The sequence below is a fragment of the Artemia sp. Qi Xiang Cuo genome, chromosome 5 (genome assembly GCF_049724085.1).
Source record: "Artemia sp. Qi Xiang Cuo chromosome 5, ASM4972408v1, whole genome shotgun sequence".
NCBI lineage: Eukaryota > Metazoa > Arthropoda > Branchiopoda > Anostraca > Artemiidae > Artemia > Artemia sp. Qi Xiang Cuo.
Window position 1 is genome coordinate 4,560,572 of NC_142798.1, and position 20,886 is coordinate 4,581,457.

The 20,886-nt window shown below is 37.0% G+C and overlaps 1 protein-coding gene across 1 annotated transcript in view; it reads right to left on the reverse strand.

Moving 5' to 3' along the window:
* Positions 1-18,711: 18,711 nt before the first annotated feature.
* Positions 18,712-20,886, reverse strand: part of SMC2 (structural maintenance of chromosomes 2) — a 213,143-nt gene continuing 210,968 nt past the window's right edge. The window contains exon 15 of the mRNA XM_089089305.1: positions 18,712-18,986. Within this exon, the coding sequence (XP_088945431.1) occupies positions 18,813-18,986 (174 nt within the window). The 3' untranslated portion in view covers positions 18,712-18,812. The remainder of the gene's footprint in view (positions 18,987-20,886) is intronic.

Genomic DNA, 20,886 nt, shown 5'->3' on the forward strand with positions numbered 1-20,886 from the left:
GTGAAAAACAGGTATACCTGAACACAGTGTGTTATGATTTAGTTCAATATTTCCCTAAAAATTCCCTGAAGGCTTCACCTTAATACCCTTAGCTTCAGTACTAGCAATAGTTGTAGAAGTAGTAGAAGTATTAGTCCCAATCAACATGCGCTGAAAGTTTCAACATTACCATACGTACTTTCAACAATCTGCATGCACATAGACTGTTTTGATTTAGTTCAACATCCTCGCTGTATTCCCTGAGATTTTCATCTTAATACCCTTAGTTTTGGTAGCAGTAATAATAATAGTAACAGCAGTATAACATAATAATAACAATATCATATAATAATAATAGTAACAGTAGTTAATAAATTGAGAGGGAGTAATCAATCCGGACTTGTCCCAGTGAAAAAAAGGAACGGGGACACAATAAGTGATAAGGAAAGAGTTAAAGAGATATGGGCAGAACATTTTGAGAATTTGCTAAACCAAGATAGAGTTACAGGAAAAGATATAGAGGAAAATTAAAAAGTTTGTTATACCTTGGATGTGATGGTAGATTTGTTTGTGAGGAAGAATTAGCGACCGTACTAAAAGGATTAAACAATAATAAAGCTCCAGGTGCTGATAGTGTGGTAAATGAGTTTCTTAAATATGGTGACTCTGAGGTTAAAAATAAGTTATTGAAGACTATGAACATGATTTTTGAAAAAGGGGAAGTACCTAACGATTTTAAGAAAAACCTTATTTTAAGACACTTGATAAAAAACGTATTAAGAGTGAGTGGGGTAATTATCGAGGCATTAGTCTGGTTTCTGTAGGTAGCTAATTACTTAGTAATATCATAGTTTTTAGACTGAGAGGTACTGTAGACAAAATTTTAAGAGAAGAACAGTTCAGTTTTTAGATAAGGTAAAGGATACGTCGACCAAATTTTCACTCTTAGGTTAATAATTGAGAAGTGCCTGAGTTGTCAAACACTGCTGCGACTAAGGTAGGAAATGAGGTTAGCAGCTGAATTTGTATTAAATCAGAAGTTAAGCAGGGTTGGGTGCTATCCCCCCTTTATATGGATTGTTTCGATGGATGTTGTCTTAAGGAGCACAGGCAATTAGATGGGAGACCACGGAATCAAATGGGGAGGAAAAAGTCTCCTCGACTTAGATTATGTTGATGATTTAAGCATCCTAGATGAAAGTGTGAGCAAAATGAATGAACTTTTAGAGGTTCTGTGGATTCAGGATGCTAGAATAGGTTTGAATATTAATGTTAAGAAGACTAAGTCACTAAGGCTACGAATAAATGAAGATGAAAAGGCGACATTGGGTAACGAAAAGATTAATCAGGTGGGCAGCTTACCTTACCTTGGTGGTATTATTAGTAAATATATTTGGAGCAGTAAAGATGTTAAAAGGACAATAGCTAAGGCTCAGGGTGTTTTTTCATAGTTAAACAAAGTTTGGAAGAATAGGAAGATAAGTCTGCAAACCAAGGTTAGAATATTAGAAGCTACAGTGATGACAGTGGTCAAACACGGCTCTGAAGCATGGGTACTCTGAAAGATCTGCTTGATGATTTCCAGAAAAATTGCGTACAGATTGTTCTGGATACCAGGCTGACAGACTGTATTTCAAACAGTAGGCTGTACGAAAAATGTGGTTCAATATAGCTTTCTAGGGCTATAATGAAAGAAAGGTTGAGGTGGCTAGGGCACGTTTTGCGGATGAAGGATGAGAGATTGCCAAAGATTTTTTCTTTGGCCAACCGTCTAAGGTTAAACGGAAAGCAGGTCGTCCTCATCTGGGATGGGAGAATGTCATAAAGAAAGATTTAAAGGAAATGGGAGCTTCCTGGGAGGGTGTAAAAATGGAGGCTTCGAATAGACTGGGATGGAGGAGGAGCCTGCATAACTATGTTTGCGGCTTGGTACTGCAGTGAGTTGTTAGCAGTAGTAGCACAAGTAGTAATAGTAGTAGTAGCAGCAGAAGGAGTGGTCTTAGCATGCAAATATTTTGTTTTGGTTAATTCAACATCCTCCATATGTTCAACTATTGTCTTCAGCCAGCCCCAAACCTGGATTAACATGCAAATAATGCGTTTCGGTTAGTTCAACATCCCCCCTAAGCACAACTATTCTCTTCAGCCAATCCCAATCCTGGAAAAGGAGGAGGGTTGGGTGTTAGCCTATCAAGCTATCCCCGTAAAACAAAGCCCGATAAAGAAACGTCAACGATAAGCCTAAGATCTAATTATTTCAATCTGAAGACAACTCATGCAAACCCCTGGATACGATTTTTGAATGCAAACATACTGTTTATGATTGGTTTACGGAATACTAGATCCACGCCAGCAATGTCAAAACTGAACATGTCCTCCACGAATGCAAAAAGTTTGAACTTGACATAGTCGGTGTATCGGAAGCAAGATGGAAAGGCTGCAGTCAGAAGAAAGTTAGTGCTGACCAACGATATTTAAAGTCCTATATAGCGAAAAAATTGAGAGTGACTTTGTCAGAGTTGCAGAAATATTAGATTCAAAAGCTACAAACACCCTGTGCTCATGAAAACCACTCAATAAAAGAATTTTGTATGCAAGATTTGCTTTTAACCACATTAAGTTGTCGTTGATCGTGTGCAATGCACCATAAATAATGCAGATGACACCATTAAAGACGAAATACAATAACATTTAATCAGTGATTGACTCGATACCCCTACAGGACGTCACCTTTGTCACAGGGGAACTTAATGCAAAAGTTGTCCAAGGTAGATCCTTCTGCCCTGAAGTGATGGTACAATACGGACTTGATAGTAAAAACAAAAATGGTAATCGACTAGTCAGCTTTGCCATGGGGAACCTTTTGCTAATCGGTGGTATACTCTTTGAACATGATTATATTCATAAATGCACTTGCACATCCCCGGGTAAAACCACACAAAAACCAAATAGATCATTTCCTGACGCACCATAGATGGCGGACGAGCTTAAAAGACTTTCAAAGTGTCGACGTTGGTTCAGATCACGAACTGGTAGTCACCACACTGAAATTGAAACCGAGGCCCAATAATCGAAAACAGAAGACGCACATATAGAAGTTTTGATGAAGATAAGCTAAATGACAAGGGAGTCCGTTCTTTGTTTGGTATAAAACTGTCAAATACATTTGAAGCCGTCGATGACCTCACAGAAGATGTCAAGGAAGCCTGGTAGACCATTCACAAAATTTACACAGATACGGTCGAAGAAACCCTCGGGTTTACAAAACCGGTTAAACAACAGTGGATAGCCCGAAATACCTGGGATCACATAGCAAATCACAAGAAACTTAACCTAAACTCTCATGTTAAAAACGGTAATTTAATCTTGACCATGAGCTTCGCATACAAAGAAGCGGGTAAAAATTTAAAGAAAAATACAAGTCCGACAGACGGATACAAATGAACAGAAAGGCTGGGCAAGCCGAAGAAGCAGCAAGCCAAGGAGTTACACGAGCCGTAGATCACCTTAACAAAGAAATCGTAAGCCACTAAAGTTTACAAGAATGCCCAGTAAAGTTTAATGAGGGAGGCTCCGGACAGACGTAAAATAACAAAAGGAACGATGCGCTATTATTTTGAAACTCTATAATTAATTCATATTATTATTAATAAATAATTATTACTAATAAATCAATATTAGTTAATATAATTGTTAATAAATAATTATTATTAATAATTCACTCTCAGGTTTGCCCGGAACCCGTTTTTCCCGTTTTTCCTATATATTTTTATTTTTTTTTTTTTTTTTTATTTATTATTTATGGGATGGCGGCGGGAAGTTTTGGAGTATGTGAAGTATTGATTTTTGGTTATTGCGACCAGGAGCCGAGTGAGTGTAAGATTTTAATTTTTTCTTCTTTTTTTATTTTTCTTTCGTTCTTCTTTTTCCCTTTTTTTTCTCTCTTCTTTCTCTTTAGTATGTTATTATAAGTGTTAATTTTAAGAGGGTAAATACTTCCGAACAAGCGTTAGTTTATGGAAGGTCATTTGTTTGTTTTTTTTGTGTTGTGTTGTTTTTGGAATAAACCCTTATCTTATCTTAATAAATCATCATTAATAAATCTATTATTCTAAATTACACAGAGTAAAAAAACTTTTTTTTGAAAATTGTCCAGGATTTTCCAGCTGAATTAGACTAATTTTGATGCTCTGAGTCCAAAAATGACCTTGGTTTTGCTCTATCAGGTCAGAATTTTTGTTACAGAAGTTTATAAAAAATCTATTTACAAAAAAAAGCCCTGCGGATCAATCAGCTGAGAAACCCATGACCATTTTTTCCGTTTTTTCTCAAGAAATAACAGTCAACGTATCCAAATTCAGTTTTTATTTACTCCATCAAATTTGATAAGCATAATCCATGATCTTAGTAAAAGAATGAGCGTTACGTGACACGAAATTTTAGAGTTCACGGCATAAATCAGCGTTTCTTCGATTCCCGTATTTAAGCAGCTGCTGGGTTGCCTCTCTTCAGCGACCAGCAGTAGTCCACCATCGTCACTGCGTCCCACCTTCCCTGGTACCTATCCTCCATTTGGCGCATGTCCTGATGGAACCTTTCTACTAGTTCATCATTCATCACCCCAAGGTTTTCAGGAAATTGTGAATCTTTATATTCATCAAACGCCCGAGGCTTTGGAATGTCTATATCATGCTGATGACGAGTATGTTTGCTGCCTTCGTGTTCCTCAGGAAGTTGTTCACCACCTGTAAAAACGAGTTCCACGTGGCGCACTCTAGCGTGTTCATGGAGTTTGGGAACACTGTTTCCTTTATTTGTTGCCGTATCTGCGGGCCATCGATAATACCGACCTTCGGCTTCTCAACGGTCAGTCAAGGAAAGGCTCGGCACAGGTAGTTGAAGCACCTCCCATCCCAGCCGAGCTCTGTCTCGACTGTCCCACATACATATATAGAATGGTTACTTCATGAACCCAGACTGCTGACCAGGTAGAAAGTTCACCATCATGAAGTCGACGCAGATGGTCCATTGATGCTGCTCATGTTGGATTTTTTCAAGCATGTACTTCACTGCTTCATATTTCTCTTTGAGAGTTCTGGAGTGCGCAAAAGGAATTGAGGCGAACTGGTTCCTGTTGTGGAGGAGCATACACTTAAAAGAGCGCTTGATATAGATATAACAGAAAACGTCAGGATCATTCCTGCATGACCGTCGCGCAAAAGCCATATCAATCAAGGGAAAGAAATAGAAAAACGCAGGTTAATGTCAGGCAATGAAATTAGGGCAAAATTTGATTGGCTAAGTGTTAATTAAACAACCTTGCAATCACGCATACATATATGCAGCTACTTTAGAGAAATTAGTTAATGTTGTAATTCAATATATTATTCAGGAAAAATACGATTGAACTCAAAACCCTTGACATTAGCATGTGTATAGCTCGTCAGGTTGGCCTTTGGCTGTATCTAAAAAAGTTGATCTGATACAGCAAAATGAATGTCATATTCAGACTCGGAACATCATAGTTAGTCCAAGTCAGTTGAGAAACCCCTGACAATTTTTTGGCTGTTACCCAGTGTTAATATTAATAAATCATTATTATTTATAATATTAATATCAAATTATAATATTATATAATTATAATTATAATTATATATATAATTATATAATTATATAATTATAATATTAATATCAAATATTATTATTTATAAACTATTAATAAATTTATTATTAATCAATTATCCAGCACCTGTAATTCTGCCTGATATACAAGACAAAACTCTTTTCAGTCTCAGCATCAGTAACGACAAGCCGACAGCCGATGAGATACCCTCAGCAGCTAAAAGACTGAAAAATGTGAAGGCTCCCAGGATAGAACGCATTTCAGCAGAAATGATTAAGTCCAGACTGAGGCAAACTTTAGCCATCTGGCTATCCTTCTTTTCACTCCTGTGGCAGACCGAATGGAGTTCTCCATTCCCAAAGAATGGAGAACAGGAACTACAGTCAAACTCTTCAAGAAAGGAGATACAAAAGAAAGTGTCGTATATTAGATTCAATTGAATTTATCTATGACCCATTCTAAACACAATAACAAACGGAGTATAAGAAACGAAATAAAAACGAAAAGAAAAAGACGGAAAATTACAAATGAAACAAAATTAAAATTGATAAAATAAGCACACAAGCACAATCATTGACCAAATAATTACACAGTATTCATAACAGGCACAATATTTACAAAAAAAAATACCAACAACAAAACAAAACAAGAACAAAAAAAAAACACAAAGAGACAAGATACATTTACTGTTTTAAAAGGGAATATCATGGGCGTTAAGTTATTCCGTTATTGTAAGCTTCAATGCATCTTCCAGTGGGAGCATTAGGGTCTATAATACCATATCTTTTATTGACCCAAGAATTACTTTCCCATGGGGGGAGGCAGAGGAGATATTTAGCAAAGCGGTAATACATTCGCCGAAGTTGTGTTAGTTCCGTTGCCGAAAATATGCGCCAAAAAGGTGTCAGGTACAAAAAAATTGGGAGCGCATATAAATTATACAATTTAGCTAGTAGCCGGCGATTGAAACGAAGTTTATTAGATTCTATGCAACCGTAGGTAACGGACATCCAGCACTTGAAATGACGGTTGAGGAGCTTTCTACCTGCTTTCTACGGAAATGAAATATCAGTCAGTTCTGTAGAACTGACTGTCGAAGATATTAGTGGCTCAGATGAATTTTACTTACAGCCACTGGAACAAATGGATAGTTTCCAAGTAGAAATACGGTGTTTTATTAGGAGATTTTAACGCCCAGATTGGTAAAAATAGGGATAGATGGTATCCTAGCCTAGCAAAATTTGGTCTAGGAAAAGAAAACAGTAATGGCTACAGACTGCTGCAATTTTGTAAATATAACAATCTAGTAATACCCAATTCAGCATTTGGTCATAAAATGGCCCATAAGTTAACATGGTATTCTCGTGATGGCAAGACAGCAAGCCTTGTTGGTTACTAAAACTGACAGGATCAATACAAGAAACTAGGGTATATAGTAGTGCTGTTATTGATGTTAAAAGTAACATCAATATCTCTAGTAGTGTATAGGATTAATTTAAGGCAGAAATTCCGGAAGGGTAACTACCTCCCGGGAAGTTATGATTTGGTAGACTCCACGATAAGAATTTAAGAGAAGCTTTTCAAGAACAGTTGAATACTAAAGTAAAGAGTTTAAAATTCGACAATGTAAAAGACGGATGGAACAGTTTTTGTAAAATAATTTGTGAAATTGCTGATGGTGTCTTATGGAAGAAAATTAGAAACGCAGCTAGATATATTAGTGAAAAAGCTTTGTATTAGCATAATAGTAAAATATAGTACTAGCATGATAATAAAATGGAAGGGAGTAGGTCAATCTGGACTTGTCCCAGGTAAATATAGGCATGGAACCACAATTAGTGACAAGGAAAGAGTTAAAGAGAGATGGGCAGAACATTTTGAGAATGTGCTAAACCGAGATAGAGTTGTAGGAAACAATATAGAGGAAAATTACAATTTTATGATACCTTGGATGTGAAGGAAGATTTGATTTGTGAGGAAGAATTAGCGGGAGTACCAAAATGATTAAAAAATAATAAGGCTCCAGGTGCTGATAGTGTGGTAAATGAGTCTTTTAAATATGGTGGCTCTGAGGTTAGAAATTAGTTACTGAAGACTATGAATATGATTTTTGAAAAAGGGGAAGTACCTAAGGATTTTAAGAAAACCCTAATTAAACCTCTGTATAAGAAAGGTGATAAGAGTGAGTGAGGTAATTAACGAGCCATTTGGTCTGGTATGTGTAGTTACTTGCAAATTACTTAGTAATATGATACTTTTTAGACTGAGAGATGCTGTAAACAAAGTTACAAGAGAAGAACAGTGCGGTTTTAGAAAGGGTAGAGGATGTGTCGACCAAATTTTCACTCTTAGGTTAATAATTGAGAAGTACCTGAGTTATCAAACACCTTTCGTCCGCAGTTTTATAGATTATGAACAATATATCGATTCTATTAATAGAAGAGCTTTAGCGAATGTCTTATCCTTGTAAGGTATACCAGACAAATACATTAAAGTGATTAGTGCTATGTACGAGAATAACGCTGCTGCGGTTAAGGGAAGGAAATAAGTAGGAAATAAGATTAGCAGTAGGTTTCATATTAAATCAGAAGTTAAGCAGGATTGTTTTCTATCCCCCTTTATATGGATAATATTGATGGACTTTGCCTTAAAGAGCACAAGAGAGGCAATGGAAGAACACTAAATCCAAAGGAGAGGAAAAACTTTCCTGGAGATAGATTATGCTGATAATTTAAGCATACTAGATGAAAGTATGAGAAAAATGAACGAACTTTTAGAAGCTTTACGAGTTCAGGGTGCTAGAATAGCTTTGAAAAAAGACTAAGTCGCTAAGGCTGGAAATAAGTGAAGATGAAAAAGTGACATTGGGTAACGAAAAGACTGATCAAGTGGACAGCTTCACTTACCTTTGTAGCATTATTAGTAAATACGGCGTGAATAGTGAAGATGTTAAAAGTAGAATAGCCATAGCTCAGGATGTTGTTTTCACAGTAATAAAAAGCTTGGAAGAATAGAAAGATAAGTATTCAAACCCTAATTAGAATATAGGAATCTACAGTGATGACATTGGTCAAATATTGTTCTGAAGCATGGGGCTCCGAAAAACGGATGAAGATTTGCTAGATATTTTCCAGAGAAATTTCGTACGGATTGTTCTGGGTACCCGGCTGACTGACCGTATTTCAAACAATAGGCTGTACGAAAAGTATGGTTCATTCCAGGGCTATGATGAGAGAAAGTTCGAGATGGCTAGGGCACGTTCTGCGGATGAAGTATGATAGATTGCCGGATATTGTCCTTTTCAGGAAACCGTCTAGGGCTAAACGGAAAGCAGGTCATCCACGGTTGAGGTGGGAGGCTGTCGCAAAGAAAGATTAAAGAAAAATGGGAACTTCCTGGGAGGGTGTAAAGAGGGAGGCTTTGAATAGACTGGGATGGAGGCGGAGGGTGCGTAGCTGTGTTGGCCTCAGGCGGCTTGGTGCTGCAGTGAGCTACTAGTAGCAGTAGTAGCAGAACCAGTTTCAGAAGAAATTTGAAAATCTAGATCCTAGGACATCCGATGATTCCCTTGTAACCCTAGCGAAATTGATCAACCAGCCCACTAAATCCCATTTCTAATCACTCTCTTGTTGATGATGTCTTTCCATATATGCTTACACGTGTATTCCGCATATTGTTAATCATTGTCTTGTTGATTTATTCAACGTGTCTTTATATATATTCTTAGACAAGCTCTAACTTTTACTTATTTTTTTTTGCCTCAAATTATTTTGCATTTATGCGTCGAAGCCATCTTCCACTTTTCCTGCTTCCTGACAACACAGCAGGCAATATTCCAAAAGGGATATATTCAAAGTGGGAACTTCCAGGGAGGGTGTAAAGCGAGAGACTTTGAATAGATTAGGACGGATTAGCGTGTGTAGCTGTGATGGCCTCAGGCGGCTTGGTGCTGCGGTGAGTTGTTAGTAGTAGTAGTAGTAGTAGTAGGAATTCGATGACGTCTCTTCTAACAAATCTAATTCCCGAAAATAACCATAGGATCCGATTTAAATTTTGCTTTCACTGATTAGACAAAATTTCATGCCCATTCTGTACTATTTATGAAAAGAGGATTTTATCTTAGAAGGTATTTCCTCTGTATAGCAGTTTCGTATAGAAAAGCCTCGTTAAACCTTAAAAAGGAACGGTTTTTCAACTTAAGATGATCTTAGACGATAGGAGCCTTTTAAAATCCATTTTGGTTTTGAAAAAATTTCAATCTTAATTCAATAGAACCTAAACCAATATCCCTTAGTCTTTTTTTTTCTTGGCCGTCCCTCGATTTAGGAGAAACCTTAAATGCTTTGTAGAGTTTTGTCTCATCTCAAAACAAGAAATTGTTTTCTTTTCGCCTCTTTGCAAGAACAATATCTTTCAGCTATATTTCCAAGACGTACAAACAGAGGAAATTGAGGTTGAGATGACCCCTGGCTTTAAGCCCTCTATTTCAGCACTTAATTTGGCTGTCAAGTTATTTTAGTAGTACTTTAGATAGAACTTCCAGCAATAAAAAGTCTGATAGATTTCTATTACTTGCTTCACGTTAGATAAATATGTAAAATTCAAACCAATTGCTGGAAAAGAGACCAGAATTTCTTCTTTTTCCGCACTTCTATTTAACCTAGTCTTCAATCAAATACCAAATTTTCGGAATATCAGAATGTTTTATAGATTAACAATTCAAAATGTTCAAGTAACACAGGGCATGCTGGCAGCTTTAATGTAAGGTAGGTGTGGTCTCAGTATGAGTTTTTTTTTAAGCATGATTAGTTAGTAGAAAATACGAGTGAAATATATAAAGATTTACTTTCTAATTATAAGAGATTTAGCAAAGTTCAAAAAAAAAATTCAAGTTCAAGATCAAATTTTTTTTACATTCACGAATAAACAAATAAGAAAGAACAACACTTTTTTTTACTTTTTAGCGCATTTAAAGATAAAAAGTTTATAAGAAAAATTTTTTATATAGTAATTGATTCGTCGTATCACCTCTGGGTAGACGGGTTCTCACCACGCCGGTGCAGACAATTGGCTTTGTCCTGCCATAAAAAAGCTGCTCTGCAAATTTGGCAACATCTTTCATTTCAACGTCTCTGAAGTTGGGGCACTCAGAAGCAGGCTGAAAAACATTTTTGATATAGCTAAAAAAGCTATATCAAAATTTTATTGGAAGTGTTTGGGGAAATGATAGGCATGGATGGTGACATTTGCCCTCTGATCACTTTCGACTTATAAAAAAAGGCACTAGACCTCTCAATTTCCAGTCGAATGAGCCCTTTTTGAAGCTTCTATGACAAAACTTTCTATTAAAACGTTATATGCCCCAAGGGCATAAATTACGACCCTTGTTCTGAGGGCTTGTCCTGTGTTACTTTCTAATTATAAGAGATTTAGCAAAGTTCAAAAAAAAATTCAAGTTCAAGATCAATTTTTTTTTACATTCACGAATAAACAAATAAGAAAGAACAGCACTTTTTTTTTACTTTTTAGTGCATTTAAAGATAAAAAGTTTATAAAGTAAGTAAGTAAGTTTCAAAGTAAGTTTCTCAATGCACTTATTTCCCATTTCTTAATTTTTTTCCAGCAATTTTTCAATTTGTTTCCTCATTCTTTTCTTCGCAAAATCGTCTATCAGCTGATCAAACTTTTGGGGAAAATGTTTATATAGATTCATATCAGTACTCAACCAATTAGCTAAAATGTATCGTTGTTCGTTGGTTAGATTCATTTTTTATTATCAACCCATGTATTGGAGTGTAAGTACCGCTGGCACCACTTATTGGAGGTTTATTGTGCGGGGTACCCACTTTTAAAGGCAAAAATGGCGCAAAGAGTTGCTATGACACTTACTGGAGAGGGAAGGTCCCTCTTTGGCCCCAAATTAGTGGGATTTCCGCGGTTACTCCAACGGTTCCGTATACTAACGTGATTGGATGGTCTATGGCCACATTTAAAGCCAAAGTTTACCGATAAGATTTCTAACTAACTCTTTTAGATTCGACCTAAGCTGAAAAGTTAAAAAGAGTACTTAGAAAAATCTTACTGTATTAACAATCACGCGGTATAAAATGAACTAACTAAAAAATGAACATGTCCTCCCGGCCCACTAGCCACATGTTGCGGCGGGGGGTACGAGTGTGTTAATGAATCTTTCCAGCCAATCCTTGGACTTACTAATCTACTGGCTGACCTCCCTAACTGCACAATTTTTTCCCTTGTGGTCTATTAAGCACGTACGCAGTTAAAAGGACCCAAAATGGCGTCAAAAAAATAATAGGAAAATTAACATTTATTACTTGAGGAAGGAAAATAATTGAGGGGCCAAAAGAAATGAATCTGGGAGGGACATTTATCTGAAAAACTGGGACCAAGGGTTCCAACACCTCCCTTCTAAGATAACTGGCCCACATCCCTGTTGGATTGGCTGTAACTTCAAACACAGTATCAAATTAAAATAAACACTAAATGTCCTTTTCATCTTCCTCTGGTCTTCCAGGTCTTCCAGGTTCATTTCTTCCTGAGAGTTCCTGCCGTGCGAGGGTTTCTGCCCTTCCGAGTAGTGTGGGGTACTATGACGTTTTCCTCATCTTTCAGAAGCCTCTCTTCCTCCTCCGTTGGAAATAATTGCAGGATGTCTTCCTCGAGACTCGTAGAAATTCATTGTGCACAGCACAATCAAAAACAAAAATTTTCTTGCTCTAACGAATTCACATTTGAGAGGAGCAGAGAATCAATTTCTGGCAAATGTGATGATGCCAGCCATCGTGAAAAATTGGCTGCACTAGCTTCTTAATTTACATCCGTTGAAACAACTTCACATCTCGATAAAAAAAGTAAATTGCCCCTTGGCATAATTTCAAATAATCTAAGGCCGAAAAATAACCAGACCTTTGAAAACGGTAGGGGTTCAGGAAAATGAAGTAAATATCTGATCGAACCATGAACCGCTTTTTTCTGATATCCCTCCCCTGATATAATTAACTGAAGAATATACGTTGATGCTAATTGAAAATGAAATTTGGACACATCTCCCACTGAATACAATTTGCCGAAAATACTTGTCGACTCCCATGAAGAATAACAGCTATGAATAGGGTTGCTGGACAACGGTTTGGGTGAAGTATGAAGTGACTGGGAGAGAGTATCCCCCATGGACTCCAGATCAGAAAGGCAAAATCTCGGTAAAGGGATCACAATTTGTCCGCCAGTTGTGCATTGAGGAAAATGGCTACCTTTTGCGACTTCCCGCAGGGGATCTTCCCCAAGGGATTTCTCCCCCTCATAAAGGACCGATATATCGTTTGAATTGATAAGGTTCAGCTACACAAAAGTTGGAAAGGTATTTGGCTGGTATTTTAAGATCCATAACTCTCAGCAGCAAACACACAATAAGAAATACCAAAGAAGCAGTTGAAAGGCTAAAAAGCATCAACATCTTGGAGAATACCACAATGTATAGTTTTGATGTTGCATCTTTGTTTACTAGACCCTCCAGACCCTCCCCCTTCCACCCTTGGCTGAATGACGCTGCCTTATATTTTTATATTTTTTGTTTTGATATTAGACAATTTCGGAGACCACACTGCCTTTCCATGACGATATTCCAACGAATTTCCAATCAATTTCTGAAGGGGTAATGTTGGGTAACGAGAACATCGATCAAATGGGCAGCTTCACTTACCTTGGTAGTATTATTAGTAAAGTCAGTGGGTGCAGTGAAGAGGTTAAAATTAGAATAGTCAAGACCCAGGATATTTTTCCAAAGTGGAAAAAACTTTGGAACAATAGGAAGATGAGTGTACGAACCAAGATTATAATTTTGTAAGTTACAGCGATGACAGTAGTCAAATATGCTTCTTGAGCATGGGCACTCCAAAAGACAGAGGTTTTTTTAGATATTTTCCAAGGAAATTGTCCACGGGTTGTTTTGGTTACCTGTCTGACTGACCGTATTTCAAGCAGTAAGCTATATGAAAAATGTGGTTCAATCCCACTTTCTAGGGATATAATGAGAGAAAGGTTGAGATGGCTAGGACACGTTCTGCGGATGAAGGGTGACTGATTCCCAAAAATTGTCCTTTTCGGCCAACCGTCTAAGGCTAAACGGAAAGCAGGTCGTCCCCAAATGGGCCGGGTCTTAAGGAAGAATTTAGAAAGGAAATAAGAACTTCCTGTGTGGGTGTAAAGAGGGAGACTTTGAATATATTGGGATAGAGGACGAATGTGCGTAGCTGCGTTGGCCTCTGGCGATTTGGTGCTGCAATTGCAGTTAGTAGCAATAGTCATCGTAGTATTACTACACTACTACTACTACTACTAACAACTCACCGCAGCACCAAGCCACCTGAAGCCAACACAGCTACGCACGCTCCTCCTCCATCCCAATCTATTCAAAGCCTCCATTTTTACACGCTCCCTTGAGGTTCCCATTTTCTTTAAATCTTTCTTTATGACGTCCTCCCACCCTAAGGACGACCTGCTTTCCGTTTAGACCTAGACGGTTGGCCGAAAAGGGCAATCTTCGGCAATCTGTCATCCTTCATCCGCACAACGTGCCCTAGCCATCTCAACCTTTCTTTCATTATAGCCCTAGAGAGCGGTATTGAACCACATTTTTCGTACAGCCTTTTGTTTAAAATACGGTCAGTCCGCCGGGTGCCCAGAACAATCCTTAAGCAATCCTCTGGAAAACATCTAGCAAATCTTCATCCGCTTTTCGAATTGCCCATGCTTCAGAACCATATTTGACTACTGTCATCATTGTAGCTTCTGATATTCAAATCTTGGTTTGCAGACTTATCTTCCTATTTTTTTTAAAGTGAAAAAACACCCTGAGCCTTGGCTATTCTACTTTTACCATCTTCACTGCTCCCACCATCTTCACCAACAATACTACCAAGGTAAGTGAAGCTGCCCACTTGATCCATCTTATCATCACCCAGCGTCACCTTTTCATCTCCATTTATTCCTAGCCATAGTTACTTAGTCTTCTTAACATTAATTTTCAACAGGTACAAAACAGGTACAAAAGTCCAGATATTTTTCAACAAGATCACTCTTTTCCAAATAGTCCAAAATCCCACGAGGGGTACCTCTTGACTGTGATAGTTGATAGCATTGAAAACAAATGGTTGCTAAAAATCTACTGTGCTCAACTGCTCACTTGGAACCGGATACCAGTCTAATTTTTGTCAACCAGAATTTTGTACCTATCCGGAAGAAGAGGTGGTCCCTATTCTTGAAAATTTACACAGTTATGGCTTTATGAAAGAAGCTGAGATGGGTAGGACACATTTTGCGGATGATGGGTGACAGACCACCAAAAGGTCGGCCTTTCAGCCACCCATCTAGAGCCAAATGAAAAGCAGGTTGTTCCTGAATAGGCCGAGAAGAGGTCACTAGAAAGAACTTAAACTGGAACTTCTTGGGAGGGGATAAAGAGCCTTTGAACAGATCGGGACGGAGATATAGCGTGTACAACTGTGTTGGCCTCAAGCAACTTGGTACTAAAGTGGGTTGTTGTTAGTAGTAGTAGCAGTAATATATGACTTTCATACCAACACCCCCTCTCCCCGTCGCCCATATATACAAAAATAAAGAAGTAATATTGCCGTGATCAATAAATGCTGACATGGCAGTAGTAGCTACAGACTGGTTGACGTTGATTATTCACCTCACTCTATCTTCCTCTGGTTTTCAAAAACTGAAAAGAGCGGTAGTCTAGTAACACCAAAATCTCTAGTGCTATGTGAATGACACTCTCAGATATGGATAACATCACACTTTAGGGTCTGAGCAAATATTTTCAAGATCTCACCCATTCCTCAACATGCGCAAGGCAGGAAAGATTCTATACAGACCATTTTCAGGTTTACTACTACTATTATTATTACTACTACTAACAACTCGCCTTAGCACCAAGGCACCTGAGGCCAACACAGCTGCGCACGCTCCTCCTCCATTCGGATCTATTCAAAGCTTCCCTCTTTACACCCTCCCAGGAAGTTCCCATTTCCCTTATATCTTTCTTTATAACATCCTATCACGCAAATGCGGACGACCTGCTTTTCATTTAGCCCTAGAGGGTTGGCCGAAAAGGACAATCTTCGGCGTTCTGTCATCCTTCATCGGCAAAACGTGCCCCAGCAATCACAACCTTTCTCTCATTATAGTCCTAGAAAGTGGGATTGAACCACGCTTTTCATAAAGCCTACTATTTGAAATACGGTCAGTCATCCGGATACCCAGAACAATCCATAAGCAGTATCTCTGGAAAACATCTAGCAAATCTTCATCCGCTTTTTGGAGGACCCATGCTTCATTTGACTACTGTCATTACTGTAGCTTCCAATATTCTATCTTGATTTGCAGTCTTACTTCCTATTCTTCCAAACTTTTTTCAACTGCTAAAAAACACCCTGAGCCTTGGCTATGCTACTATTAACATCTTCACTGCTCCCAATGTCTTTACTAATAATGCTACCAAAGTAAGTGAAGCTATTCACCTGATCAATCTTTTCGCTACCCAAAGTCACCTTTTCATAGTCACTTATTCCTAGCTTTAGGGACTTAGTCTTCTTAACGTTAATTTTCAAACTGTTCTAGCACCCTCAGCTCGCAAAACCTCTAAAATTTCATTCATTTTGCTCACACTTTCATCTAGGATGCTCAAATCACCATAATCTAAGTCTAGGAAAGTTTTTCCTCCCCATTTGATTCCGTGTTCATGAAGTCCATCAAAATGATCCATATAAAGAGGGGTTAGTTTAGACTTACTTTGGTGGGGATCCTTCCGAAGGGACAAAGGGGACTAAGTATAGATAGGAACTTGGAAACACCTTCCCGACCGCTATTCGGACTGTAGATCATTTCCTGAAAATAGTATTCACCTGAACTTCCTTAGTTACGATTTTACTTTACTATTCTGTTACTATTAAGTTATTAAATACTATTTTGTTAGTATTAAGCGACTATTTTGCTGCTTTTACTCTCTCGTTTTTGTCAAAATAGATTTCTCATGGTGCCATTTGCGACACCGGCACTGATACTGATAAGCCACAGGTCCTTGACACCATTATGTTGAAAATGATTGATGTCGGTCTTTTTGCGCTTCTTTTCCTTTTATAGCTATGTTTGTAGTTCCAGTTGTAACACTGCAGGGGAAATCTAGAGGGAAGGGGGACTCCTTTGGCCTGTTAACGATTTTCACTTACATTCATAAGAATCTACCAATAAAAAAGAAGAGAAATTATGTCATTACTATTCCAGTATATATAACTCGACTTCTAAAAAGATGGAAATTGGAAAATCCGCTATCCTAGCAGTCGTCCAAATGGCACGAGGTCTTTTTTTGGAAGCGTTATTCAAGAAATTAATTCTGCTTAAAGATTTTCTTTCCACATGTTTGTTGATCAAAAGATAAACCCTTGTGGCAAATATCTAATCTAAAAGTGTCCTAATTGACTTTTGGAGACTTGTTCAGACTCTTAACTTTATTGATAGGTAGATCTACAAACAAATACCGAACAAAACCGTCAAGTTTTGACTACTTGTACCTAAGTTTACTCTTTTTTGAATAGATACAAATTATCCTTTTCAATTTTTCTAATTAGTACGAAAAGAAACTTTTCTTGAATTTTTCTAACACAGCACAAAACATGAAAAGCAATTTTGTTTTGATAATTTTTCATGCACAATACTGTGATATGTAACTCTGAAATAGACTCGATTATATTCCACACCTGTTGCCTAGACACAAAGACAGTCTTTACAGGCAAGACAACCTTAAATTTACTATCGTTTTTTTTTTACTTACAATTGCACTACCATTCATGGAACAGAAGACTCCCTACCCTTAGACAAAGACTTTTGTGTCACATTCCAAGGTTTATACTGTGGCTGCATTCGCTTAGCGAGCTTCACAAGATATACATTGATTGAGAAGTGAATACCATAAGCTCTACGAGCCGAATTATCACATCTGACGTTCAACTCTTACTCAAAATTTTAATCTTTAGAATTTTCAATTCGACATATACGTAGAAACCTGTTTCTTTAGGGAGGGGAGATGTCAAAATACGATTGGGAATAGGGCCAAAAATTGGCAAATCTTATGAAAAACACATGTGATTGTAAAAAACTCAATAAATCTCAAGATGCTGATAAGAGGGAAGGGAAGGGAAGCAGGATCCAAACTTATTTTAAAATGCGGGGTGTTCAGTGTTCGGGGTGCCAGAACACCCCGCAACTGAACAGTTGTCAATTGAACTCTTATAAAAAAAACTAAAATACTAAACCTGCATAATCACAATCATCAAAAGAAATTGAAAATTTTTTAAATTGTTTAATATCTAATTTTAGGATTTTGAAAATTTCAATCTTATATAGGTATAATAAGAAAATATTTTCTTTGGTCGTTTCGTTCCCTCTTCCTTTGAGTAATTTGTTTATTCCTCTTGTTTTTACCGCCAGCGAACTTCTAACGAAAAAACAATAACATTGAATCCCTTGGCGTTCTCCACTCAACTGTAGAATAAAACGGTGGAATACATAAACATCATTTTATTTAGCTTCTGGGACAAGACAACCGACCAATTTCATGCTAAAAACTCCAATTTAACTATATTTTTTCTTTTTTAACCTGTATTTTTTACCTATACTTTTACAAAAGTTCCATTTTACCTAAAGCTCCGTTTTACCTATTTCTGTACTTGAGGCATGGAAATTTGATCCGTTCTAAAAAAAAAACCTCCTATCTTTTCGGAAATCAAAAAGTTACGATAAAGTGTATTGTGTTTACAAAAAAAACTTTTAAAAAACGCACCAATTTTTTTTTTTTATATGCATATTTGTTACGTTTTACTAGTTGAATAAAAATTTCGGGAAGGGAGGGGTCAACTCCCCCTCCCCTGGATACGAGCTGGATGGAGCATTATATCCAGTTTTCACCCAAAACTTACATCACAGTCCAGTCTCCCAGATAAATCTGCTAAACCACATTTATAAGGCCTGTAAGGCATACAGCCAAGTTTGTTCTATTCTTCTAAAAAACTAGTCACTTTAAATACGGTGTTCTCATTCTTTTAATATATGTTTATAGGCTATAAAAACATTAAAAAGTTTAATTACATCTTGATACGAAGACTTAATGTACAAAATAAATGACCTTGTCTCATTTCTTAGGTCGTTTAGTACCCTGGGGCTTAGGTTGATTAATCTCTTCCTCCCGTCTCTGCCCTGATGCCTGAGCGGTTCTCGAAACGGTTGACATTCCATCCACAAATTTGGTTCTGAACAGAACATTTGCATTGTTAAACATGCCATCTTTCAGAGACACGACAATGAACTGAAAAATGACAGCGATAATAAAACACTAGCAGTTAAATTTAAATGGAAGAAACTGAAGATCATTTTAAATTTTATGGTACATTTCATATGATTTATAGTGTTATATTTGACAGTCGTAAATACTGTTTTGGAAAAAGGAAGATAAAGTGATTACTAATTTTATGTTTAGAATGTTATAACTCTTTGTCTTTCAAATAAGCGCACAATTTTTTAATCTTAATTTTTTCAAAAAAAAGTCCAAATCTATTGCAGACAGACCTTCACTAATTTAGTGTTTAGAATTCAATCTCCATTAATGATTCCTTCATTTAAGAGAAATATGTATTTCACTTAATCACTCTTACGAAATATTGAATTTTAAAATCAAATGCACCTTTTAAGGAACAAAGAAGCCTGCTAATTAATTTCATGTTTGAGGTGTTATTTATTTTAAACTTGGCAAAAAGAATCTTCGTAAAGAGCGAATTAAAGAAAAAATATCTGCATTTACTTAATTAAAAAAAAAAAAACAAAAAAAAAAAAAAAACGTTGAACTAGACTAGCAAACTTCAACTTAATTTTTTTTTGCAATGTTCGGATATTCAAAGGGACGAAAATGAAGGGATAAACAATGACGAAATTGCTCCTGTCGTCATCGTCATGAAAGTATCAGTCCAAACTAAAATAAACAATGACGAAATTGTTCATGTCGTCATCGTCATGAAAGTATCAGTCCAAACTAAAATATACAATGACAAAATTGTTCATGTCGTCATCGACATGAAAGTATCAGTCCAAACTAAAATAAACAATGACGAAATTGTTCATGTCGTCATCGTCATGAAAGTATCAGTCCAAACTAAAATAGACGAAACGGACGGCTATTTTAAAATTTATCACTTGCGATCACGCCCTTGCCACTTGTGAATAGTGCACATGACACTGCTGTCCATTTGTGAATAGTGGAAAGGCCTGCCTACAGTCTCAGGCAGGTTGACCAATAATTTAAAATTGACATAGGACCATTATATTGCCTGGAATGAGAGGCAAACAAGGCACACCCGCCATAGGTCTTAGGAAGGTTGAACATGAATTTAGAATTGACATAGGACCATTAATTTGCTTTGAATAACAGGCAAACAATCGTTTACAGCCATGTTCATCTTCCAAATAGTACCTATTCATTGTCTAAGCTCAGCCTCGCATTATGAGCAAATTTTAATTCTTCAAATTTTTGGGTCACTCACTTGCCCGAGTTCAAAAATTATGTGCGTCCCTTAGTTCTATATATTTCGCTTAGTTTAAAAACAGTATAAATATATACATTCTTCCTTAAATGTATTCAGGTAATACCTATGCAGGCCAGAGGAAAATTAAAAACCTTCGGTTTTTTTTAGAACAAAAGTCAATCTGAAAATCCCGTCATACCTAGAGAAAACCCCAATAAAAACCAATGGTTTTTGTGAAAACCATTGGTTTTCCCGTTCGTGTGAATTAAGCATTTAGGGAATTTCCTAAGACGAGGGTCCAGTCCGCCCCAAAGACTAAGAGAAACTTATAAGAGTGGAAACTGGCGATAGTGTGAAAAACAAACCGACACCATCTAGCGTTTGGAAACTTTCTTTGTTCCAAAACTGTCGCAAACTTGTCTTTCCAGGTACTTCAAAATGTAGGGGAGGATAATGAAAGCAGGAATCTTTTTCCAGTGGGCCTACCAGCCTCAAATCAACTAGTCTGCTTAACCTAACAAGATTTTCCTATCTAACCTATACCTGCTTTGCACAGACTGGATTTTGACTTAAAATAAATCTTTGAAAATAAATGATAACTAATTATCACCTAAAGAGAAGTTTTGGCTTTAATTGCTTAGTTAATTATTGATCACTTACAGTTTAAATCTCAGTTTTGATCCTAATACA